This window comes from Xyrauchen texanus, chromosome 3, assembly GCF_025860055.1.
Source record: "Xyrauchen texanus isolate HMW12.3.18 chromosome 3, RBS_HiC_50CHRs, whole genome shotgun sequence".
NCBI lineage: Eukaryota > Metazoa > Chordata > Actinopteri > Cypriniformes > Catostomidae > Xyrauchen > Xyrauchen texanus.
In genome coordinates, this window is record NC_068278.1 from 39661220 (window position 1) to 39688049 (window position 26830).

The window sequence follows — 26830 nt, forward strand, 5'->3', positions numbered from 1 at the left end:
ATTATAAGGATTTTATGGTATTTAGACTTAACTGGCTCTATATTAATAACTTATGCCAGTTATCTTCACTTCAATAAAAACCTTAATTTCAGTAAATTGAAAGAATGTCAAAGCATCAAAATATGTCATGAATTGTGGAACAAAAATAACAATAACGTGAAATTACAGCTGTTTCCAATAGATGCTTCAGTGCTAGTTGCATTGGCTGATCTCTATATCAGCCAATGTTGTAACAAACTTAATTTCTATCTATTATCACAAGTAATGCATTGGATAGTTTTAGACATTATATAAACAATCACTTGTCAAAACTGCATATTTTTTAGCTCTGAAACTATTGCACAAATTTCCCCACCTGGCACACTGATACTAAGTAATGAGGTTCCTGCTGATATCTTTCAAGACCTGACGTCCAATGGGATGGACAGTAAACTTTACAAAACTCATGTTCTACAACTCTGAAAGATCTTCAAATGAACTTTGATAGTATCTTGATACTATTAAGATTATAACAGGTGCAAGTTGATGAGGCTACCCATGAACATAAATTCGTTTTTAAAAGGTTAAAAAAGGTGCTCACTCCTTCTGTCTATAGTCGGTGAGCCACGTCTGTCTAATGTGATGCCTGAAGCTCTCTCAGACTAAGTTAGGGGTCATGTTTTCATAGTGATTGGATGACCAGGGACTCATCAGTGACCCAGCATTATTCATATTATAAAAGCATGTGTTTTTATTTGTTTACACCAAAAAACACGTGATGTCCATTCCAATGGACGCAGGGTCTACAATCCTTTGAGAAAACAGTCTCTTATTATTTTGAGTATTTGTTTTAAATGATATAACATTATATAATAATTAGCATATAGATACTTAATAACATATAATATATACATTTTCACATTTCACCCATTCTCCACCTCTCTTTATTGTTGAGGGTTCATCTCATTCTTAGTACCATTCTGCCCTCTATCGTAGGCTACAGGAGTGATTTTATTTACCTTTTTTGGTCAGATTACTTAAAGGAATATTTCTGGTTCAATACAATTAAGCTCAGTCGACAGAATTTGTGGCATAATGTTGATTACCCCCCAAAAATTATTTTGACTCGTCCCCTAGACTTGTTCTTCTGTAGAAGTTACAGTGAGGTAGTAGGCTACTTACAATGGAAGCGAATTGGGACAATGAAAGTGAATAGGTCAAATTTTTCGAGGTTTTAAAGGCAGAAAATGTATGCTTATAATTTTATAAAAACACTCATATTAAGTATTTTGTTAAAACTTGTATATTATTTGAGCTGTTAAGTTGTTTAAATTATATTTTTCACTAATTTTAATGTTTTAGGGGTTGTTCATATTACATCATCATGGCATCAAAGTTGTAAAATTGGCTATAACTTTACACAGAAAAGTTATGTTAACATATTCTTTATGTCTTGTGGCTATAGTCCTACTTTTAAAAAGTGTGTATTTGAACATTTATAGGTCACAGTAGGCGAAATAACTCATAAATGGGGAAATAATAACAGCAAAAACATAAAAAACACACACCCTGTGGATATTAATGCTATACTTATTAACTAAAAACGAAACTATTTAAATAACTGATGGTTATTTATAAACACCGCAATGTGAATACTGGTGCTTGCAGAAGCGTCCCGTCTCCATGACAACGCAAGGCAACCAGAAAGAAAACTTTTGGCTCACGGCCTGTGAAACATCGTCTCTAGATTTGTATTTCATTAGTGTATTTCAGTGGTGCCATCCTGCAGTTAGTGCAGTTATTTATCTATTTTCCTCAAACAAAGTTTGTTTATCCAAAGGAGGTGTCTCGCCCTACAGGTTGGAGTACTCACCATGAAAAAAATGTATTTAGGTCAAATTGTCAAAGCTAACTCTGCACTATTATTTTATTGAAAGTATTTGTTTACAAATGCACATTGCATTGACAATTTCAATAATATAAGAATACCTTTTTTATGTTAAATCACAGGCTTTCCTTTTCAGCGGAGCAAAGATGGAAAGTCCTCGTATCGGAGTGGTGAGAGAGTCTATGCTACATCGACCTCTCCTAATTAAGGTCAGGATTGATTAAAAGCAGAAACTTTACTTTTATTACTGGAAAGTACTTCAAGATATTTCTCTGCACAACGCCTTGTAAGAGTGGCCCCCGGTAAAACAAACAAATAAACAGTTAGTCAGAAAACATAACACCATACTTAAAACGATCACTAGATGGCAGCTTTAATCTATGGGTGAATCTCTGAGATCCCGTCATGGCATACTTGTGATATACGTCAAGTCCAGTGTATCCCAGCCTTTTGGATGTCTCCCTACATCATTAAGTAAGCTAATGAGTTGAATCAGTGAAAAATCCTGAATTTGCAGTGCAGGGGTCGTGGTTGCTCCATGCAGTCATTGTTTACTCACCCCAGTGTTGTTATAACCCTATATATGACTTTCCTTCTCTTTCTGAACCCAAAGGGAGAAATTGCAAAAAAAATGGCAGTTTATAGTGACCACCTATTCAAGCTTCAAAAGAATGCAAAATTATAAATAAGAAGTCTAATAAATGATTCCATGATACTCATGATTGTAATGAAATCTAAAATCTAACTGAAATATAATGTCTTATTTAGTAATAAATGTTCACTGGACATTGAACTCATGTGCACTTTCATGATAGGGCAGGAGAGCAACAGTTCACAAAGCCCCCTCACGTCACTGGGGTGTTCAAGTGAAAATTTGTTTTGTTTATCTAAAACAGTTCCTCCACAGCAATAGTTACAACAGAACACAACACAGCTGCACGCATAACAGAGAACAGAACTTACTAAACATGTCTAAAGAGTTTGAAGTCAATGAATTGATGCATTTCTATGCCCAGACTTGTTTTTTTTTTTAACCAATTACTGGGAAATCAAATAGAAACATAGAGGAGGCTACAGGCAGCCACATGTCATACCGTGTCCAAACCTGACAGCAAACGGCACATGTGAACTGGCACTAGTCTAAAAACGTTACAAAAAATATGGCTGGGCATAGAAATGCATCAATTCTTCAACTACAACTCTTCAGACATGTTTAGTAAATTCTGTTCTCTGGTTTTTGTGAAGCTGTGTAGTGTTGTTTTGTCACTGTTGCTGTGGCGGACCTGTTTTAGCGAGTTTTCGCTTGAACACCCCAATGCCGTGAGGGGGCTGCGAGTATCAAGGAATAATTTATTAGACTTCTGAATTACTCTCTTGCATTCTTTTGAAGCTTGAAGAGGTGATCACTATAAACTGCCAATGTATCACTGAGCACACATTTTTTTCACAATTCCTCCCTTTGTGTTCAGAAAAAGAATGAAAGTCCTATAGGTTTATAACAACACAGGGATGAGTAAACAATGACTGTATTTAAATTTTTGGCAGAACTATCCCTCTTAATTCAGAAGAAGGCTCTCATCTAAACCCATTTAAGCTCAATCCTAATCATACGTTTGTTGTACATGAACACGAAAATGAAACTTTAAGTTTTTCTTTTTCTTTTTTTCTTCTTTTTTTAAATTCTAATGATAATATTTAATAGGGTACAACGAGGCTAAAGGCCCCCCAGGATAAAAGGCATTTTTGTTTACTCCCAAAACACTAAACAGCAACAAAAACCACCACAGTACTTTCCTAAACATCTGTTTGTCACAATACACTGCAAAAATATTACTGATCCATGAGATTAATGCATACAGTGAATAAAGTTAGATTTTTAGGTGATTTGGTCTAATATTTAATAGTTTTTAAAATATCGCATATTTATGTTACTAATGAGAATCCCTGAAATTTTCACATTTATTTTAATAAAAAAAAAAAAAGAAGGTATTTTTTGTTCAAGTTGATTAAGTAAAAACCAATTTAATGACCGCCCAATAAGTGAAATGATGGTATTTGGGGTAATAAGCCCCCCCTGTTGCAGGGGCTATAGATCCCCATAAAAACATATTGATTTTCTTAAGTGGAAGTAATGAGAATGTTCAAAGTGTGCTCACATTAACTGATCCAATTATTATGGAAATTAATTTGTTTATAAAATATTTGAGATGCAGTGAAATGCCAAATGTGTTAGAAATGAACAGGATATGGTTAACCCTTTTCTGAAGTGGTTATGTTGAATAAGTATTATCTTAATTTGTACCTCAAAAAGCATCTTGCTGTCTTAAAAGTATTTGCCTAAGTTGACAAATTTTGCCCAATACCGTTTGTCCCTATATTTACACAATATCACTTTAACAACCTTGGGGGTCTTTTACCCCAAGTGTGGGTAAAAAATTGTGTTTAAAATGTTTTTTTTAATCAAAACAACCTTCCACTATTATTTCCTTTCGCACAAATATGTTGCCCCATCAATATTCAATAAAAAAAATTTTTTTTCATTTTTTTATACACTTTGTGACCAGAAAAAGCACATTTTCCTTAAGGTGTGACTTTTCCCCCATTTTACACTACACTTATTTAACAGAACCTCTTCAATTTAGGCAGTACAACAAGGTAAACCTTTATAAGGGTAAGAATACAAAGATAATTTGCAGTCCTCATCTTGTGGATGAGTGGAACCTCCTTCTTTGTTTTTAAGAGAGTATATAATATTGAATAATATTGTGTTTGATGTTTAAAGACCAACACATTTCTTTTCACTGTCTTCTACTCTAGTTAACCCTCTTTTTGAGACCTAGCTCAAGTCTTGTGTCTCTAACTTAGTACTTACAACAAATCTGTCATCTAATTCTGCTTCATTTCAACTTCATCAACTCTTCCAGTGGAGCAGAAGGGAGGATCAAACGAACCTGCACAATGCTCTATTTCTCCCTTCCCATCCCCTTTCTCTCTTTTCACACTCATCCAATCATTTTGTCCATCCCTGGTGGGATAAGATGCCTCTGTTAGACCTTTGCTTGTTCTCGCCCCTCCTTTCTCTCTAATGTTCTCTAGGGTTATTTGATATGCCCCTTTTGACTGATGCAGAAAATAGGATTACTGTATTTAAATGACTATGATAATGAACTGTGTGCATGTTCCCATAGTCCCATGAGATCAAGGATTTCTCATTCTTTTTATTGTGAGCAGTCATAGGTACAGGTTTTGGCAATGCGCTGGAACAATGACAGAGTCATCTGTGTGGATTCAAGCTTTTGTTCATGTGGCCTTGCCTGATGTTCCTCTATTTCTTTCCACTTGTGTCTAGTTTTTAGAGCTGTTGGTTGGAACATTCACCCTCAACCTTCTTGAATCAACCAAGGCTCTTCTGCTGTGAAAAAGGGGACCCATTGCAGGCTCATTTTCATTTAGAAATAGGCCAAATGCAGCAAGTCCCTTGTGCTGTGAGTCAGGGAGAAAGTATCTGTTGTAGGCATGCACTTACAGAGAGAAGGGAGCATTTCATCATCGGAGGGGTTTTGTATGGCTGTCTCATGAGGAAAGGGAACATATATCTTAGTAATGTGCTAATGTCCTCAAAGTGAAAAGGAGATGAATTAGTACTGTATGTTAGTGAGATATCTGCAAGCTGAGCACCTAAACAATGCTTTTTCTGTGTATGTCACTAAAAAGTTAGACAATAGCACTACATGGAAATGTACACACCTCTCCTTCCCTTTCCTTTCGTTAATTCCCTTTTGATGAGGCATGGCCAATAAATCCTGTTTTTATGCCTGTATTCCCTGATGACCAGTAAATTAGAGATCAGGGGAGCAGATTTGGGGCTTTTGTTATTCTCTGGTGTCTGAGAGAGCCCTGCTGTGCAGCAGGCTGGTTGGGCCTCATTCACTGTCCCCTCTTCCCACTCATTACCATTCACTTCATTCACCCTATGTAGCTAATGTTAGACACACAGCACTCTGTTCACTTATTCTTAAGCAAATGTGCACTGTAGCCGATATTAGCCTGCAGCACACATTTTGTATGTGTATGTGTATGCCGTCTGGCCTAGAGCTGTTTTTGCTTTAATTAAACTTAAACGTATAATAACAAAAGAAAGAAAAACTCTCTTTTGAAAGTAGTAAGTGCTTCTACATTTTCAGCCTGAGGAGGACGAGGGCGCTTTTAAAAAGCAATATTTGTATATCAGAATTATTAAAAGCAGCTAAAATGAATTACAAATTCAAAAACAGAAATTACCAGGCAGATTTTTCAATTGCTCTGCCGACTTTAATCTGCCTCAGAAATGTATTTGAATTACAAAGGAACTGACCTCAACCTTGACCTTTACCAACCCCAGCTATACATAGACGTGGGGAAATCAAGGCATCTACAGTTCTATAGACTGGCCCCTGTGTGCAGTGCCTTATAAGCTATCACTACAACCTTTAAAGGATGCTTTAACTTCCATGTGGTCGCTGCAGCAACGCAGAGCCTTATTATTAATGGGATCCAGCTGGGACTAATGTAGACACAAGCACAGAGAGACAGATACATAACCATGAACCCCAATACTAACTGTAAACTGCTTGCATAATAGATACATGTAAATGAGATGTGTAAAGGGACTGCTTGCCATATGTAGTCTGTCATGCATATGCGGTATGCCTTAATTTATGCATGTACCTGGAAAATTGAGAATATAATATATAATATGGAAATAATTCTTGTCCATGTTTATTTAGTATGGGTAATTCATGTAGACTATAAGTGGCATGCACCTATTTATTTTGAGGGGGCACCAGTGGTTGTCCTGACTCATTAAGTTAGTCTGGTGGTATATTTTTTGTATGACTTGCAAGGAAAACAGGGTTAAAATCCTGACCGAATAAGTGATTATTGCTTAAAAAGAAATAAAACAAGCCAAATTGCAAATTAAATTTACAGCCATTGATCACCATGCATATTTAGTTAAGGAAAAATAAGCTATGGCATTTTGATAAGAACTCCTTTTGTGTTCTACAAGAAAAACAAGTTTTGAGCGACATGAGGGTAGGCAGATGATGAGTTTTTTCCCCCCTATTTTAAGCAAATGATCTCTGGAATGGGCAACTTGATTGGACTGACCAAATTTAGACGGGTGAATACATGATTTCTGTGTTAACGTGATTTTAGTGTGCTAAAATTGCTTACTGACCTTTTCAGCGTAAAGTTATTTCTACTTCGTTGCCATGACGACAAAACCCTAACAATAAAACAGTAAAAGCGATGACTTAAACAACTTTACACCTCAAATAATACATGAGTTTTAACAGAAGAATTACCTAATGTAAGTGCTTTTATAAAATTATAAGTTTCACATTTCTGCCTTTAAACCCTTCCAAAATTGTCCCAATTCACTTCCATTGCAAGTGTCTCACTGTAACTTAGACTTTTGCTTTTTAAAGAAAAGGAGGGATGAGTCAAAATAACTTTTGTGGTAATTCACATTATGCCACAAGTGCTGTTGATGAACTTGTATTGAATGTGGAATATTCCTTTAATTATCAAAAACAGTTTTTTATTTTAAGAATTTGCATTAGAAATCTACTTAAACATCTGAGCATACATGTGCCCCCTCAGTTCGAATGGCTATGACACTTCTGACCATGCTTTTATGGCCATGCTATTAACTGCATTCTGTTGATTGTCTATGTAAAAATTCAGACCAGGTCTGGGATGGTTAGATCATTGGTCTAACCACTGCACTGCTCATTTACATGGTATGAAGGCAGCTTGTGAGTTATGCAGCAAGTTGTGGACTAAAGTTTTTCTATTAAACACACCCACATATACACACTCGAGCATACATACAACTGAAGCAGTAGTAGGATAATACTCTGTATTGAAGGAGAGTAGCACAGGCTTGCCCAGACATATGCTCCCAATTAGCTGGCACTCTTTATGGAAATACCTCATCAATTATACCCAAAGCTTCAGGATTTGCCACACATAAAGAGAGTTAGCATCTTAATAACAAGCCAGACTAGAGGAGATGAGATGAATCTGTGTGCATGTTTGCATTGCACATATGTGCGCATTGACATTCTGGGGATTTAAGAGGTGGGTGTATATTAATTTAGAGTTGACAGATTTTGCTAGAGAACAGAAAAGCTATGATCTGGTTTGAAAGTTTGGGTTAGGAGGATTCATTTCTATCCTTTTAACTACATTTTATTAATATATGTATTTTTAAAATTCCATACCCATATGTCTTTCTTCTGTGGAACATAAAAGGAGGCCTCAGTCACCATTCACTTCAGTGCATCTTTTTTCCATACAATGAATGTGAATAGTGACTGAGGCTAACTTGCATCATTAATTCAGAAAATGATGACAAACATTTTTATTTTTGGGTGAACTATTCCTTTAAGGGATACGTTTCAAATGAAACTTTTAGATCTTTTTGAACCAGCATTTAGGTCATGTTTTAGATGAAAAATTTCAGCTTTTTTCATAGTATTGATTTAAGAGAAAATATCTGTTAATTGAACTCTCTCAATTAATTGTATCAGATCTACATAAAGGGGTTAGATCAGTTTTGGATAGACAAAAACTTACAGCTACAAAGATACAGATTCTCCTTTTGCTTTCTTTTCCACATTAATTTTTTTTCTCTCTCCCTCCATTCTGTCTATTTAGCTTTAGTTGAGAAGAGAAGATTAATTTTAAGCCAATGTGTCTGCTGTCCTGTAATCAGGCACCAGATGGCGCTGAACCAGGCTGGAGAAGCAGGATAATAATTAATGGAGACAGTTCTGTGTGCATTTCGTGCCATTACCGTCTAATCATCATCCTAGGTACTTTTATTTGTAAGTCTGAGGTAGGAACTGCATGGTGAGGCTGTCTGTCAGCCCTGAGTGATATAAGATGATCAGGCCTGGCTCGCAGTTCTCCGCGCCACTGCTTGAGGAGATTAAACAAGTTCCATAGGGACAGCGTAAACATGGTAGGCTTTGGACAACAGCTTGGCTGTTAGGGATGATCTTGAGTGAGAGTTTTACACACAATGGTGGTATTTAGAGTGATACAGATCAGAAGATACATACACCATCAGAGATCTTCAACACATAGAGAAAATTTACAAAAACACAGGTAGCTGCAGAGATGGTGCTCACTTATGGAGGCAACATCTCAACCAGAGAAAGAGAAGCTTCTTAAAAGGAATATTCCAGGTTAATTCAAGTTAAGCTCGATTGACAGCATTTGTGGCAGGATGTTGATTACCACAGAATATATTTTAAACTCATCCCTCCATCATTTAAGGCAAGGCAAGTTAATTTTTATAGCACATTTCATACACAATGGTAATTCAAAATGATGTACATAAACATGATAAAGAAAATACAAGATACATAAAACAAATCAGTTTTAAAACCAACAAAGTACAAGAAATGAAAATAAAAAGTAATAAAATGATTAAAACATATATTTAAAAATTGTTACATATAATAAAAATGGGGAAAGAATATAGAAATAAAATATTGCAGTGCTCAGTCAGTAAATGCACAGCTAAACAGATGTGTTTTCAGTCTGGATTTGAATGTGGCTACTGTTGTGGTGAACCCTTTATATTTCTATCTGACTTGATCCTGATGATCTGAGAGGTCTGTTAGGTTTATATTCAACAAGCATATCTGCAATGTACGTAAGTCCTTGGCCATTGAGTGATTTAAAAACTAATAGTCTGATTTAATTATTGCTTTGATATGACTACTGAACTAAGGTCTAACTTCAAAATGACACTTTTTACTGAAGATTACTGTCTTAACCTTTTGTCTTTAGACCCCTGGAGCCAAGGTATGTGTTCACTTCGGGAATATTTACTTTGTTGCCAATTACAACGACCTCTGTCTTGTCGTTATTTAACTAAAGAAAGTTTTGGCACATCCAACTGTTAATTTCATCAATCCACTTGCACAGGGAGTCTATGGGATGGTAGTCATTTGGCTACATTTGATAGGGCTAGGTAGATCTGGGTGTCGTCTGCATAGCTATGGTATGCAATTTGGTTATTGTTTTTTCCTTATTCTTATTTTGCCTAGTGGGAGAATATAAATGTTTCTGAAGTTGTTGTGGTGGGTGCTGTCTGTTCTCAGTGCAACATGAGGACGAATTTATTGCGATTCTAATATCATTGATCTTCTACATGAAAAAATATGCAAACTCATTGCATTTGCTGTCAGAGTGCATTTCACTGGGAACCTGTGTTGCAAAAATTATTTTATTATTAAGGCACTTACAGTGGAAGTGAATGGGGCCAGTCCATAAATGCTAACATAAACATGGTTTCAAAAGTATAGCCACAAGACTTAAACATTAAAAAAAAATGTTTTGGCAAAGTAATAATATTGGAAATAACTTTACAATTATAAGAATAGTAAGCAATTTTATCACATTAAAATCATGTTAACAAGTATAAATACATTGGCATGTGTTCTTAATGGATAATGTGATGTTTTGTGTATTACTTGGGGATGACAGGAAGCTTTGGACCGAGGTTAGTTACGTTGATTTCATTAACTATTTAAAGTTGTTATGACTGCCAACAACTGCAAAAGTTGAGCCTGAATCGGGGCGGACAGGCCATAGGGAGAACCGGAACTTTTTCCAGTGGGCCAGCCACAAAACAGGGCCGAATGGTACCGAACGGGTGGCGAAAAGCTGAAACGGGCCGCGACTGTCTGAAGAGGGCTGCAAAACGCTGCCGCGATGTGCTGAAGTGGACCGCAATAAGTAGAAAAGGACAGCGACAGCTCCCCCAACCCTCCTCAAAATACTTTGATCACCATCATACCAGCATCCTGTGTTGTGGACCAGCAGCATTCAAAACACAACATATGCTGGTGACCAGACAGCTGAGATTTTTTCAGTAGGTATAGAGAGGCAGTTTGTGTGTTCAAAGAAGACCAGTGATGGGACTGAGAAGTGTAGTGATAGACTCCCAGGGTTAGCACTAAACTAATCTCAGCAGCTCAACCAAAATCCTAAAAGCACACATGAGCAAGAGAGGAATAAAAGGGTGGTGAAATTAAAGCACATGGGGCTGCATAGACTAAAGGGGTCTCCTTAGTAAGAGATGATTATGTCCCCCTGTTCTCTGTCTCTTTTAGCCTGTGTGAATAATCTGCTCTCAGTGACCCTTGTGTAGCTTCTCCTGAAGCAGCCCCATTCTGCTGGCCTCTAGCTCATTCAGTGGGTCCATGCCTGGTTAATGAAAACACAATATAGAGACAGATCACCAGTAAATGACAATATAAAAGGAGCTTTTGCTTAACATAATCCTCCACCCAACTTGCCTTTTCTGTTGTCCCCTTTTCTTTCAGCCCTTTTATTGCGAATGAAAGGCCCAATAATGTTTTGAGGAGTCTGATTAGCCGTTTTACGCCAGCAGTCAACACGTTCCTTCAGGCATCTCTAAGTGATCTCCTCAAAACAATCTGCAGATTAAAATTGCAAAGGGGATTAAAGGGGTGGCCAAGAAGCACTGTGGCACTATCCCAAAGGATTGTTGCTTTAAGAAGCATTTGATGCGTTTCAGCAGATATGTTAACTAGAGTTTGTAAATGGGGTTGGGTCTCTGTGAATTTTAAAGGCCAAGAAAGATTTAGGTTAAGAATTCACCATATAAAGACCCAAGTTTGGCTGTCATGTTCTGTATTAGAGGGCTTTACTTTACAATGAATGGTGGGGGTCCAGCGACAAATATCTTTCAAATTCACTTTTCAATGTATTCTATCCAAACCTCAGAATAATTAAAGTATTCACGGTTTTAAACCAAGAATAAAGTCTTTAAAACAAAGAAAACAGACATAGATCTCCAGAGATGACAGAGGACTGTTCTTTCCTGCAGACTCAGCAAACAATATGAAAAAAAAGAATTAAAAAATCACATACGACAGTTGGAGTAGAACCGCTGACAGAAATGCAACTCTGTGACTGACACGTGAACACACCTCCCTCATGTTCCATGAAAGATCAAAGATACATGCTTCTGGAATGCTCAGGCACCATATTCCACACACAGATCACCTTTGATCCAGTTGTCACCTTTGCTGTGGTTTGATTCTCAATTTTCCACCTTTTCTAAGATAAGTTTGCCCTGTGAGATGTGTGGATGATGATAGGGGATAAACCGGGGGTTAAACCCCCCCACCACCACCACTTACACATACGGGGGATAAAAGTTGCTTTTCGCCTCCTTAGCTGTCAATCTTCTTACAGTTATGACTCTGGAGACATAAATCACACTCTACATGAACTGACTGGACTACAATGTGCTAGCAATTCAGATTGAGTCCTGACTGAAGAAATCAGCCATCAAGATCATTTACATGAATGTTCAGTGGGGAATGACAGTCATCACAGTCATTCAGGCTTCTTTGCAACATGTTTTATGGTAATAGGTTCTAGGTTTTTGCATAATTAAGATTTTATTAATAGACACAATCAGTGAGAGGCTATGGTGTGATAGAATTTGATGGTGTGGGTCGGAAACTGGCTGTCAATCAAGAAATCAGCCTCCACTCTAGAAGTCCTTAAAAATGTGACTGTTTGATGCAAAAATGTGTTGTGTTGTGATGCTTTATTATGGTGTAATTGAGGCAGAGTGACTGTGTGATTGACAGTTTCTAGATGTTTAGAAAAAATGTAGCTACTGTGCTCTGTCAGAAAATATACACAAAACAGTCTGTGAGATAAATAGATAACAAAAATAAAATAAAAAAGAAGGAAGCAGATGTGTATAAAAAAATGGTATCCCAGTATTTATCTCAGTTTTGTATGCTCTCTAATAGCCTACTCTTGGAAAGACCAAGTCAAGAGGTTTGTCATGTCCAGGACCTGGCTTTGTTTGTGGGACAGCGACAACAATCCAGGATGGAGGAGTGCCAGAGGGTAGGTTACAGAAAAAAGAAACTTTCTAAAAAATTGACTGTTTAACTGGAGTAGTTTTATATAATTGTCTTTACACTCAACATGTAAAGATAAATAATCTAACATTTCTGCATCTACACTAGCTTGAAGCCTTTTGTTTATGTATGCAATGTCCGACAACACACCCCGCTCCCCATCAAATCTTGTCATAGGATGATGTCACTATGCGTTTTCTTGAGTAAGTGTCCCCTCAGGCACTTAGCCTGTGCTGTCAGCGCATTCCTGTTAGCACACTCGCTAAACTGTGCCTGTCTTCTATGCTGCTCTGTCTGTGGATCCCCTGTCTAACACTTTAATTATGCACTTCCAAATGATGGCAGACAATGACTGCATGTGTCAAGCCATTTCCCTTACCAAGGGTACCATTTCATTATCTAAAATTACTCAACAGAAATCCTAATGTAACTATTTTTGCGGAAACAACAAAACCTAAACATTGGTAGGTTTTGAACATGCCAATCTGAACCCCAAGCCATTATTATGTTATTAACCAGTTGCCAGATTAATAGATCTGCCAGTTACTAAAGCCAATGAACCATTTTCCTGCCTCAAACTGCTTGCTGATCTGTCAATAGCTGCCCATCTCTCCCTATCTCTCTTTTCAGCTATCTCTAGCTGGCAAACTCACACAATGTCCACCAGAAACAGGGCGGCTGAGAGGGATTTTATCACCCTTAACCGAGAGGGTGTCAAGTCAGGATTGGTTACTGCTAAAGAGCTGCACCAGTACCATGCCACCCACGACATCAGGTGCCAGCCAGTGACCAGAGAGGGCTTTCGCAGGCCTGCTCCACCTCGCATACCATCAGATTCTTCATTTGGTATTTCTAAAAGGTAAGTGTGGGTGTGTTTATATAATGTGTTTATAGAGGCCCAGCCTTTTATTTTGTCAAGAGCCTCATTAAGACAATTATCATAACACATGCTCTAAAGATTATTTTACAATTTTTCTTGATAAATGACATTTACATTTTTATCTCGAAAAATATTGGCTACGTTGTTACAGGTTTGTCTTTAGCAGTGTTGGGTCAGTTACTTTCAAAAAAGTAATTTACTACTGATAACTGATTTGGATTACTTTACTGATTACTTCACTGAAAAGTAATCAGATTACTAATTAATTTACTTTTAAGTTACTTTCTAAAACCAATCAAACCTGCGAAAAATAAAAAGTGACACTAATAGCTCTTTTAGTACTTTAATATTGTCTGAAAACAATAATAAAATTACAGCAACATGACAAAGACAGCAACTTGGCTAAAGAGATCCAGAGCATTTCTAAAAATGCTACTTAACTATCTTATCTAATATATGCTGTAGTATCTAGTATACTTGTTTTCCTGTGTTTGTGTGAAAGACTAATACTAATGAACGAAAACATTTCTTAAACGAACTTGAAAACAGCTTTGATAGAAAAACCATTGTGCATTTGAATGCTTGTTGTTTCTTTTCGGTGTGCATATACAAGTTTGCTTTGTGTTGCATCGTGTGAATGTGTGCGCAGTGTGCATGTAGAGTATGTCTGTTTGTGTGCGTACATGTGCAGCATGTGTGCGTTTACACAAATTGACAGCGAGTGGATTATTTCTACCTACCTGCTTGTGGTCAAACAAATAGAGTAGGCCTATCCTTTATCACTTGTGCATCTGTAACGCTATCACATTGTGTTTTATTGTGTACAGTACATAGAGAACATTAAAGAGCTGTTTATTTAGCGACATCTTTTTCAAGACGCTGTTCAAGTAAAGTCAATTTTATTTGTATAGCGCCTTTCACAACACACATCGTTTCAAAGTAGCTTTACAGAAGATCAGCATTAACAGACGATAAAACTGTAATGTCTATAATGTCGATGAATCATCATTGTGTAATTAGATAAAATACGATAGTTAAAAATAAGTAATTAAATAATAATTGTATTAATAACCCCAGTGAGCAAGCTGAAGGCGACAAAACTCCATAAGATGTTTATTAATGGAGAAAAATTACTTTGGGAGAAACCAGAATCACTGTGGGGGCCAGTTCCCCTAACTATCTTATGTATAGTTAAAGTCATGGTTTAAAATTTTGAAACTAAGTAAGTGTTAAAGGTCAATGTTTAAACATCGATTTTGTTTGAACTATAAGATTAATGACCAATGTCTTTGAAGTCCATCCTGGATTAACTGCAGAAGTTCACATAGATGCAATTGTCCTTGTTAATTGGCTGATGAAGGCTTTTGTTGGCAATTGTTAGTCTATGCATTCCATTTCAAGATCGTAGTCCATCAATAGACTGAGGTATTGCAGGCAGAGATCAGGGATGTGAAACGCAGTTCAACCTGACCGGTAATTTCGGTGAGGTTTGGTGTGGTCCATCCTAAATACAAAATAAAGGTTCAGACAATGGCATATGAAGTATCCCATGTCTTATCGTTGGAGTTGGCATCAGTTCATCCTCTGAAGTCCATCATAATAGACTGAAGTGATGTTTGGCTGGCACCGGCTGCATTTAGTCATCATCATTCAGCAAATGTTCCCCAAATGTTTCCACCTTGTGAGCAATAAATCCCTCTGTCAGATGGGAACGAGCGCTGTTTTTCATTAATGCCCGAAGCCGATCCCCTCTCCTCCCACGGCAGCTGCAGAGGGACATACAAGAGAGGCGCGAAAGGATGGGGTAGAGCACTGAGATTTTAGTCGGATTTGTCACCGGCCCAGCCTTGCATGCCTCTCTCCTTCAGCCAGGGCATGAAAACTTGAAACGCTTTGCTTTTCGTTTAGAGTCCTTTGGGGGCCAAGCCATCTGTTGCAGGGCTCCCTGCTCTTCTGTTCTATTTGCAAAAGTAATTTTTGACAATCTAAAATTTATTTTTTATTATTGACACACTAAATATGAAGATAACCATCTTAAGAGAAATGTTTTTGTGAAATATCTTTAGTGACTTTTGCACATTATTGTACATATACCTGTTACAGGAATTATTTATCTGTTTACCTTATTTGTAGCAAACAGTGCAAGGCAACATGTCACTCACGGAATCATTTGCGAGATGAGTCTCTCTGTGAAACGGCACCTGTCACAAAACTGTGAATACCCATAGTGATTTTGAAGGCATCCTAAATTACTGAGATAACAGATAAAAGTAGTAAAAAGCCTCAACATGAGTCACAACAGATATTTACTTTAATAATTTAATTTGTATTATTTTGTATAATATTGACTTGTGGGTCAAAAGTGGGTCAAACTATGATACTTACAATTCAACTTAATCCGTAATTACATTGCAGTTTCTTATTAAATGTCCTGCCAATTGGCAGGTTAGTCTGACTAACTGTTTACTCTACTTGCCAAAGTGTTACCATAGCCTCTCTGTAAGCTCAAACAGTCTGGCCATTCTCTGTTGACCTCTTTCATCAACAAGGTATTTCCATCCGCAGAACTGCCGCTCACTGGATGTTTTTTGATTGGCACCATTCTGAGTAAACTTTAGAGACTGTTGTGTGTGAAAATCTCAAGAGACCAGCAGTTACTCATGCCATGGTTGAAATCACTGAGATCTTGGTAGTTTAACTGAAGCTCCTGACCCGTATCTGCCTGATTTAATGGATTGCAATGCTGCCACACGATTGGCTGATTAGATAATCACATGAAAAAGTAGGTTTGCAGGTGTTCCAAATAAAGTGCTCAGTGAGTGAAGTTGCAGTAGGCTGACAGTAGACAAGTTATTAATAGGTTGAGAGCACTAAAACATCTTTGAGGTAATACAATCACAATAACTACAACAGGGATACATAACAGTCTCTAGACTCTCAAACAAAAACTATGCTGCTGAGATGCTATTAAATCAGATGAGGAAAAACTTTATTCTTAATGAAAATTACATTCAGCACTAATCAAAGGAAAATAATTATTTAGACTAACAAATTAGTGAACAGTCAAATTCATAGAAAGAAAGTTTGTGTTTCATTGCTGTCTCTATTTATTAACATGCATTTTAATGATACCTCCTTTTGTTTCTGTCTTTGCCTTATTCCCCCTCTCTGTTTACATCTCCCACCCACATATACACAGTCTCATGTCAGAGGTAGGATACGAAGTATAGGAAGATATTAAAACACTCAAAACCACCTGACACAAAACATTACGATTTTCTTATTCAGCCACAAAGCTCAGTTTTGTGACTAAAACATTTCATCAAAGGTTGTAGGCATATATTGAGAGAGTAGATTCTCTAAATGGGTCCATGAACAGGACGGGATAGGTGGCTGTGGTTCAATTTCGAAAGTGTTTCTGGGTCTCCTCTCATTTTAGTGGTTGAGGCAAAAGGGAGGAAAAATGAAGATGGTTGAGGTACAGGTGCACGGATATAACAGGGAGATCTTTGAGCTCTATAACAATTGAGATATGATACGAGCTCTCTGCTGAGAGCAGATGTTGGATTATTACAGTGGTCCATGCCGCCACAAGCTCCCTTCTTTTTTTCCTTCTCTGCCTCCTTTCTTTTTGCTCTCATCCTCTTGGGCCTTGATACTGTTGAAATGGAGCTGAATTATTAAACTGAAAACACAGCTCTGTCTCCAGACTTTCTCTCTGTCACACACACACACACACTTGATGCTGATACATTCAGTGTGAAAAGTGTTGGGTGAGAGTGTGTTTTCAGAGGCAGTCAGGAGGAAGGAGAGCTGGAGCAATGAGAGGTAAGATCAGGGGCCCTCAAGGACTTATTTAGTCCTGCACACTATCCATCAATTGCTGTTTGCCATTGCCATGGTCAGGCCTAATGAGGGTGTGCTAGGATCCTTGCACAAAATGTCACTATCCCCTTACACACACATGTACACATTACAGCAGCATGCATGCACACCAAAGTAGCGATAATACACCTAGAGATGTCTATCCAAGATTTAAGAATGTTGGTTGTGCAACTTTACACCTGGCAGTTCAGAACAAAGATAAAAAAGTAATTTCACAAATATCAGTGAAGGGACAGCACTCAGCATTCCACTGCACTCAGTATTAGGATGATTGTGGTTTGGGAGTCTCTCTTAGTAGCCTATTCATAATTATTAGGATGTTGAGCCAGTGATCACTGAGACATGTGGTATGTAATAATTAAGAAATAACGCTAACAGCATGGGGTAGAGTGGGGAGCCACATATTACTGCATATTATTATCTGATATATCACTTATAATACTCACATATTGCACATGTATAGACAGCCTCTGTGGACCGTGTGATATGCTGAATGGAAGCATAGAGAAGTGGTTCAAAGTGAGATTACTTTGATGCATGAAATACAAAGCAAGTGATACAGTAAGTGATTCTGAAGGACATGTTTTGTCCCAATTTAGACCATCTACCCCAATCTCAGAGCTCATGGAGTATAAGTATGCTCAGAGATGGCTAGAAGAGCAACAGGCAAAGGACAGAGTCCTACAGACTCATCAGCACAAGAAGGTCAGTAGAAGCATGTGAGAAATTACATTACTAATGACCTTTGCTGTTACAACAAAAGTGAATAGTAAAATAGTAAAAGTGATCTTACTTAAAATGTATGACTTGCATTGTATTAAACTGTACAACATTATAACCTGCCATTGTTACTATCATGCTTATTCTATTGGTTCATGTTTTCATGTCTTTTATTTTTTAAATCTAGTTCCTGTTTTATGTCATGTGATTCCTGTTTCCCTCATGTGATCTTGTCATGTGATTCCCCTGTTCATGTGTCTTGTTTTCATTGGTTCATTGGTTGATTATTTTGTTATTAGTATTGTCTTATCATTGTTTTAAGTTCATTTTAGTCTTGTTATCTTATTTATAGTTTAGTCTTGATTTCTTGTTAACCATGTCCTTGTATTTAAGCCCTCATGTTTGCCATTGTGTTTTGTCAGGTATTGTGAATGTAACTGTTGTTTTGCTCAAGCCAAGCCAAGTCACGTCTAGTTTTAGTCAAGTTTCGTTTATGTCATGTCAAGTCTAGTCTAGTCATTCATGATTTTGTTTTGTTTTGATTCACGTTTATTATTAGGTTTATTGGATTCCATGTTTTAAAGTAAAAGACATGAAAACATGAACCAACAGAATAAACATGACAGTTACCTTAAGGTTCTATTTGTACTTAATCTACCCCTAAAAGATTCCTTTTGTTGGTGAAACCTAATTAATTCATGTTGATTCAGTTGTATTAAATCATATTTTTGACTTGAATAAAACCAGCAAACATAAATGTTGCCACATAAATTACTTTTTTGCAGCATAAATGATATCAAAGCAAGAGGCACCTGCAAACAAATGATTCTAGATCTTTTCTCAGAACTAACTCACTTTTCTGTGCCATATTTACAATAACGTTTAACTGGTGTCCTAGTCATCTTTATTGGATGTATGAAATAAGTTAATACAGTTGCCCTTGAAGTGTAACCACAAGTGTAGTTCATCACAATAAATTATAAATTTTGCACAATATATCTGTTGATTTATTATATGAAACCTAAAAAACTTTTATGTTTGAAAAGTTTGCTTGTGCTATCTTTCTTTAAAACAAATACCACTTGATATGATATTTTGTTCTATGATGTAAACACATTTAAGTGTAGTGCAAGTGTGTGAACACTATTTGGGGCCACTGTATGTTTTAATTTTGAAAACTACCAATTTTTTTTTTAGCTTGGGCGTATAAAGGACACACGAACAACCCTCCTGCGCAAGAGCCACCCCTTGCCAGAGGCTCCATCCATGTGGAAACTTCCCCGTTTCCAGCAGGTGAATGCTTCCTCAGTACACAAAGTAATGAATACACACATAACTGTCATATTTGTGGGTCTTTGATTGTCAAAACTTTATTCATTGTTTGTAATTGTATATATATATGTAAAATATATATATATTCAAAGGCTTAGCTGACTTTCACTGGAAGGTATTAATCAAGATCAATGTACTGTGTGTGTATACATGCATAAAATGTGTATGTGTGGTGACACAGTGTGAAGTAAAAGAATGTCTTGCTGAAAATCAACACTAAAGTAATGACATCTGCCTCAAGCCATTACGAATGTTCACACACACTAACCTCTCCAATATTGGTCCCTCTGCCAGCCTTAACGTCTGTCTAATGCAAAATCACCTACTAAATCAAAAGTGCTTTGTTTTTAACAGTCTTTTACCTTGACAAGCAGACTATCGTTCTGACAGCTCTACCTGTCAGTGGTGTATGAAAATTCTCCATTGATAATCCCCAATGCTTCCAATTATGAAGGCATCAGACTCCTGCTGAGCTAATGATGGCCCATACACTCCGTTATACACATCTCAACACACATTCACAAGCACTGACAGAACACCAAAATACATGGGCACAAGCAATAGTTTACACATTCATTTACAGGGCTCTAACACAGATGTAGGCACACATAAAGCTACACATACTAACATGTGCACACATAAACCTGGGTATATTCATGTATTTCCATAACTATCAGACACATGCATATTGTTAAACATGCATATTTTGTTTATATTGTATAAATAATCCCCCCCACACACACACGTGGATATCCTATACTGATGGTTTCTCTCCTTTTAAATCTTTGCCTGCTCTTTACCATCCAATTTTGCTCAGTCTGAATCCCCCCCTCCACACACACACACACACACATACATATCCCGTGGCTGCCTGTCCTGTCGTCCACCTCAGTGGGCTCTAATGAGGGAGGGAGAGTGTTATTTTGGTTGCACGTCTGCGCTAAATTTCTTTCTTGTATGACAGCTGATGGAGAGAGAGAGGAGCGTTAACCTTATAAAAGATTTACCTCTGCTCATTACAGCCTGTCAAGTAGCTGTCCTGATAGCGCTGGGTTCGACATTTGCATCGTCAACTCTCTTCTTCATTCTACACTCATTTTCTTCATTCCTGTTTGTTTGTTTGTTTGTTTTGTCATCTTCTTTTACATCTCTTTCATTCACCTTTGTTGAGACGTGTGTTCCTCCTCTTTAATTTAAAAAGGTTTGGAGATCTCAGAAGTGTCAAAAGGCAACAGATCTTTTTTTTTACAATAGAAAAGGAAAAACATAACAAACAAGTAAATATATTTGACAAAGAATCAGTCTGTTTGGCTGTTCCAAAGTATTTGGTAAAGGAGTGTATTAGTGTGCTTTATTATTGTTCTCAAAAATTTTAAATAAGCCATAAACATAAGCTAGCCTTTGGAATACATTAAACATCTAACAATATATATAGTGGTAACACTTTACATTAATTTCCTTTGTTAAGAATTAATAATATGGGTTATTAATGAGTAATAAGTAATTTACAGATGCATTATAAATCATTAATATATAGATATAACATCATGGATAATGGATTTCCTAGCAATATTTCTCAAATAGTGAGCATTTTAACTTTGTTATAAATGCTTAATAAATACACTTATTCATACATATTAATAAAACAAATGTATGCCCTAATTGATAGTCACAAACATAAATACATTTTTATAGATTATGATACCTTATTAAAAGAGGAATTTTAATCTAACCTTAATAAGGTTACTAATGTTAAATTAGTATTATTATGCATTTATAACATGCAAGGTCAAATGACTGACTATTTTGCAGGTTTTCCACCCTTGTGTGCATGTTGTTATAGCACCATATAAATTATTTATAATGTATATGTAAAGGGCTTATTAGTCATTCATGAACCCTTTTATAAACCTTTAACAAAGGGAACATTAATGTGAAGTGTTACCAGTTTCATTTTAACTCACTGGCTGACAGATCTGGTGTTTAGAGACATTATTCAAATTAGAAATATGCTGTGCCAACAAGTTCAAATTTATTTAATTCCTGTCAGTATACATATTAACTTCCAGTTTAGATGCAGCAGGGAAATGTAAAACATGGGAAAGACATATACTGTATGCTGGCTTTTACAATGTCTATTTAATCTACTATAACTATTCCATGTTCCAACAATGTGTGCATGTTACTTTCCTGTCACATATATGTTTCCCTCTACTTTTTGTTTTAATTGTTAAGTTATTAAACTGAAATAGGCCTTTCACACTATTTTCAAAATTGCTTTCCAGATCAAATTAGAGATGGCATATTCTTTTGCACTATCTTTCTGCTTCTCATGTACAGTATATCACAACAGACTGTAGAGCTGAGCCTGGACCATTCAACACGCATCCTACCCAGACAACATCCCAGTGCATAAAATATAAGAGTATGTTTTTATTTTATACTGTCTGTCTTGTGTTTTGAAGGTAGGGCCAGCTTTGGACACCTTTCCAGATCCTGAAGCCCGGAAAAGAGCTATGGGTGCCCACTTCGAAGAGTCTGCAAGTAGGAGAGGGATTCTAGGGCAAGGCACTTACACAGTGGATTAACAGAGATTGTGGTTATTATGAACATCTCAATGCTACTGTTTATCAGGTTTATATTTGAAGTAGTACTAATAAATTGTGAAGCTAAAAAAGTGTTTTGTCTTTATTTGTTTGCTTCATTTTTTCTATTCTATGGTAAGAACTAAATTGTGAATAATTCTATATAGTTCAGATTTAAGATGTTTTTCTGAATAAGTACTACATGGTAGTTCCCAAATGAAAAACACAGCACATTGTGCTGGATCCATATGTCACGTTTTACATGTCTGTGATTTATGTGTGTGAGAGTGTGTGTGTGTGTGTGTGTATGGGGAGGGGGGTTTAGGGGTGCTTATGTTACTTCCCCTCCCACAACTCGTACGTGGGGTGATCATCATCAACCCCCACCCCCTAAAAAAAACACCTTTTAACCAATAACGATGTGGTGCTCAGGACAAACGCGGAACGGACACCTTTAAAAGCGTGTTCCTCCTCTGGTATTGGTTGTTTCCTTGGGGGTGTCAGTTTCATGTCGGGGAGATCACTGCTTGTGTTTATAGCCTACTCTGTTACAGGTTTAGTCCTGGAAGACCTGGAACAGAACTTTACACATCAGCATCAGCTTTGGGTCACTACGAGGATTTGGGTGGTTACAATAGTTATAATAGTAGTCCTATTCCTAAAAACGCCAGAAGAGTTGGAGGCTATATTTTTAAGCTAATTAATATTTTTAGAATGAGTGCTGACTCGTTTCCTTTGGTCTTGTGCGCGGGTGAATAGTTGTACCTGTCCTTGGTGCTGAAACTGACCTTTGCGTATTACTGATTCGACTTTTGTGCTTCACTTTGAGAAACGGTACGAGAACAAACAAATCTGAGCTGCAATCAAAAAACTGAAGAGAAGGATCTTGTTAAAATCAGTCATTAAAATAGTGGACTTTGTGCCTTTTTGCTGGGACAGGGTCAAAAGAGATTTGGTTGAGTTTTTGAGATCTGAGAAAATCGTCCAGAATGATGATCTGAATTTACAGGTTTGAACCTGCAGATTTTCAGAGCTTTTATTACCAAAAGCACACCAGTGTCAGAAAGGACAAATGCACATTTGATTTTGATTTGACTCACGATGGAGGTATCAACAAACGGGTCAAGCTTTGGGATCGAGTCCATACTTTCTCACAGATCTAACAGTCCGTGTGTTTCAAAGAGAGAATGCAGGTCTCCGGCGCAGTTGAGCCTGCGGTCGGACTCGGACAGCGACTGCTCGTCGCCTCCCTCGCCGAGACGGAACTCTGTGGAAGACGCGGTGCAAAGACACGCGCGCACACTCGGACTGGACTCTCCTTTACAAATATCCCAGCAGCCACGAACAGTAACGTCCTCGTTCTTGATCAGAGACATACTAGCGGACTGCAAACCCCTGGCAGCATGTGCTCCTTATTCCAGTCATGGACAGTCAGCCCAAGATCCTGAAGACTGCATGGATAAACTTCACAGCAATTCTTCCTCAGACAGCGAATACAGAGGTGAGACACACAAAATGTGGATTGCATTTTATAAACATATTGAATCAGTTGCTTTTGACAATATTATTATCAATATACAATTTTCTTTGGTTCATATTAATGTAAATAAAGATTATCATTAAAAATATAAAGGCTTAAAAGGTAACACTTATAATGCTTTCTGCATTTTTCTGATTGAGAAACACTCAGTATGGAGGATGGTTTAAATTATTTTGCAGTTTAAAATAATAGGATCAGACTGAAAGCCGATGTTTTTCGCAAGCTCACCAAAAAAAAAAAAAAAAAAAAATCAAAGAAGGCTACCTTGCTTACAACACAAACAACAACAAAAAAAATTGCAAAATAATACATTTTTAGGGTGGCTTATATTTGAAATTTTTTGAACGTTATATTCGTTCATGTAACTGATTCAATCAAACTAATTGATGGACAAATTTTAAATTATAATTTTATTAAGAAATAATCTCTGTTTTGGACCTCAGGTCAAAATGTAAAATAGTTTCACAAACTCAAAAAATAATAATAATAATAATCTATATCAAATGTAATTCATTTGATGACAGAATTTCACCCAACTGCGAGGGTCTGTGTGCTCACAATTAGTAATACAGTAATACTGTTTAAAAGTAAATAAATATATAAATAAAAAAGTAGAAGAAACCAAAAGTGGTTTCAAAAGCCGTCTCTTCATAACAGTTTGCCTTTGCTTATTTTTTGTGCAACATAAGCCTACTACAAAACATTAGCAAAAAGTGTTGAACGTTGAAATACCTGTCTTGCGCATTGACATAGTAAAATTAATCAAATTAACCCTTTACACAACCCAATTACATTTAAGCATAACTATGAAAATGTTCTTCGAATTTGACATAAGAATGGCTTTAAAATGTATTTAAAGCTAATACATTTAAAGCGTGGAAAACATAGTGAGACAAACATGTAAATGGAACTCTACTGAAAAAATAAAGTATATCAAATTACATGTATATGTGCACGTTCTTTTCAGTGAAAGACGAAGCTGATCGAGAAATCTCAAGCAGTAGGGACAGTCCAAGCTCCCGGCTGAAGAAGCCACGCAAAGCCCGCACTGCGTTCTCTGATCACCAGCTGGCGCAGCTCGAGCGCAGCTTCGAGCGTCAGAAGTACCTGAGTGTGCAGGACAGGATGGAGCTGGCAGCGTCTCTAAATCTTACTGACACACAAGTCAAAACATGGTACCAAAACCGCAGGTAAGACGCTATGTCTGGTGAAATTTAAGATATTTTTGACACTTTAAAATTATAAAGTTTTAATGGAACTGACGAGCAATCATTATATGGGGTTACTGTGGCAGAGGCAATCATTTGGGCTTTATGAATTCTTTCTTAAAGGTTTTTACATTCGGAAATAGTCTGAAACATCTCAGAAATATTATGCTGTAGGCTAGTCTGCAAAGGAAATGCTTGTAGCGATTGTTTTGTCGTTATTAATTTGTGAAAAAAAATTAAACCTCCACTGGAAAAAGTTGTGCATACACAACAAAACACACACAAGAGCTTAACACATTTAGTTATAAATAATAAATAAATGCATGGTGAATCAATAATTTAGTTTCCGAGTAGTAATTAAACAATTGCCTAAATGATAAATTATTTATCTGAAATGGCTCTCTGCTGAGTGACAATTTGACGGATGGGTGTTCAACAGGACATTACACGGATTAAAGGAATATTCCAGGTTCAATACAAGTTAAGCTCAATCGACAGAATGTGTGGCATAATGTTGATTACGACTAACATTTATTGACTTGCCCCTCCTTTAAAAAAAAAAAGCTAAATTCGAGGTCACAGTGGGGCACTTACAATGGAAGCGAATGGGGAAAATTTTTGGAGGGTTTAAAGGCACAAATATTAAGCATATAATTTTCTAAAATCACTTTGATTAATTCTTCTGTTAAAACTCATGTGCTATCTGAGCTGTAAAGTTGTTTAAGTCTTTATTGGGTTTTAAGGTTTGTTGACATTTTATCATCATGGTAAAGTTGTAAAATTGGCTTTTGGTAAGCGATTTTATCACACTAAAATCATATTAGCACACATATTGTTTATGTCTAGTGGCTATATTTGTGGAAATAGTGACAATTTTAACGTTTTCAGATTGGCCCTCATTCACTTACATGGTAAGTGTCTCACTAGAACCCATAGCTTCTTTCTTTTTTTCTATAGAGGGGCAAGTGAAAATATTCAAAAATATATATACAATTTTTGTGGTAATCAGTATTATGCCAGAAATACTTAATGAATGAAACCCGGAACATTCCTTCAATCACTTAAACGGCAAAACATTTATTTACTTTTTTCAACATTGACTATATAAAACATTTCTCCTGGTCATGGAAAACGTGGACTATGTGGCATTGTAAAGTGTTACACAAAGGACTCCAGCTCAACATTTTTTTTTTCTTTGTTTTTTAAATGCAGAACTAAGTGGAAGCGGCAGACAGCAGTTGGACTCGAGCTCCTCGCTGAAGCAGGAAATTACTCCGCTCTTCAAAGAATGTTTCCTTCGCCCTATTTTTATCCACAAAGTTTGGTCTCCAACTTCGAACCGGGACCGGGGCTATATCTATACCGAGGACCATCCGCGCCTCCGCCACCCGTTCAACGGCCTCTAGTACCGCGAATCCTCCTGCACGGTCTTCAGGGCGGCGGGGATCCAGCATCTCTCTCTGGAGTGATACCTCGACACACGCCGCGATGAACTCGTCCAACCTGTCACAGCTCCAAACTCAGGAACAACAGAGTTGCGCTTGGACATGCCAATGAAACAAAAACTTAATGCGCAATAACAGACTTTCCAAATGACTCTGACCAAAAGTTGAATCCTAATTATTTATTAAACTTTAAAATTCTGAAAAAGTGATCAGATTTATTTTTAATTTTTTTTTTATTTATTTTTTTTTTTTTACGAGGATTAAAAAAAAAAAAACCTCGTGAGACTTGACTGTTTTCTGATCAGCAAACAGGTTAGGCTAGAAAACATGATGATGATGATGCTTTCCCCATCAGAAATGGCGTGGTGGTTTATTTGCACAAAAAAATGACGCAAGCA

At 36.9% G+C, this 26830-nt stretch overlaps 2 protein-coding genes across 2 annotated transcripts; both read left to right on the top strand.

The window, feature by feature from the left end:
* The first annotated feature begins 1754 nt into the window (after positions 1–1754).
* cfap77 (cilia and flagella associated protein 77) lies at positions 1755–22242 on the top strand. The gene is made up of 7 exons (XM_052109797.1): positions 1755–1838; positions 1990–2076; positions 12724–12823; positions 13468–13696; positions 18202–18307; positions 19520–19615; positions 22120–22242. Exons 2-7 carry the CDS (start codon positions 2014–2016, stop codon positions 22240–22242), a joined length of 717 nt encoding a protein of 238 aa, XP_051965757.1. The 5' UTR covers positions 1755–1838; positions 1990–2013.
* A 494-nt stretch (positions 22243–22736) lies between these two features.
* barhl1a (BarH-like homeobox 1a) lies at positions 22737–26584 on the top strand. Its single transcript, XM_052110573.1, has 3 exons — positions 22737–23740; positions 24747–24969; positions 26200–26584. Exons 1-3 carry the CDS (start codon positions 23341–23343, stop codon positions 26477–26479), a joined length of 903 nt encoding a protein of 300 aa, XP_051966533.1. The 5' UTR covers positions 22737–23340; the 3' UTR covers positions 26480–26584.
* The last annotated feature ends 246 nt before the right edge of the window (positions 26585–26830 follow it).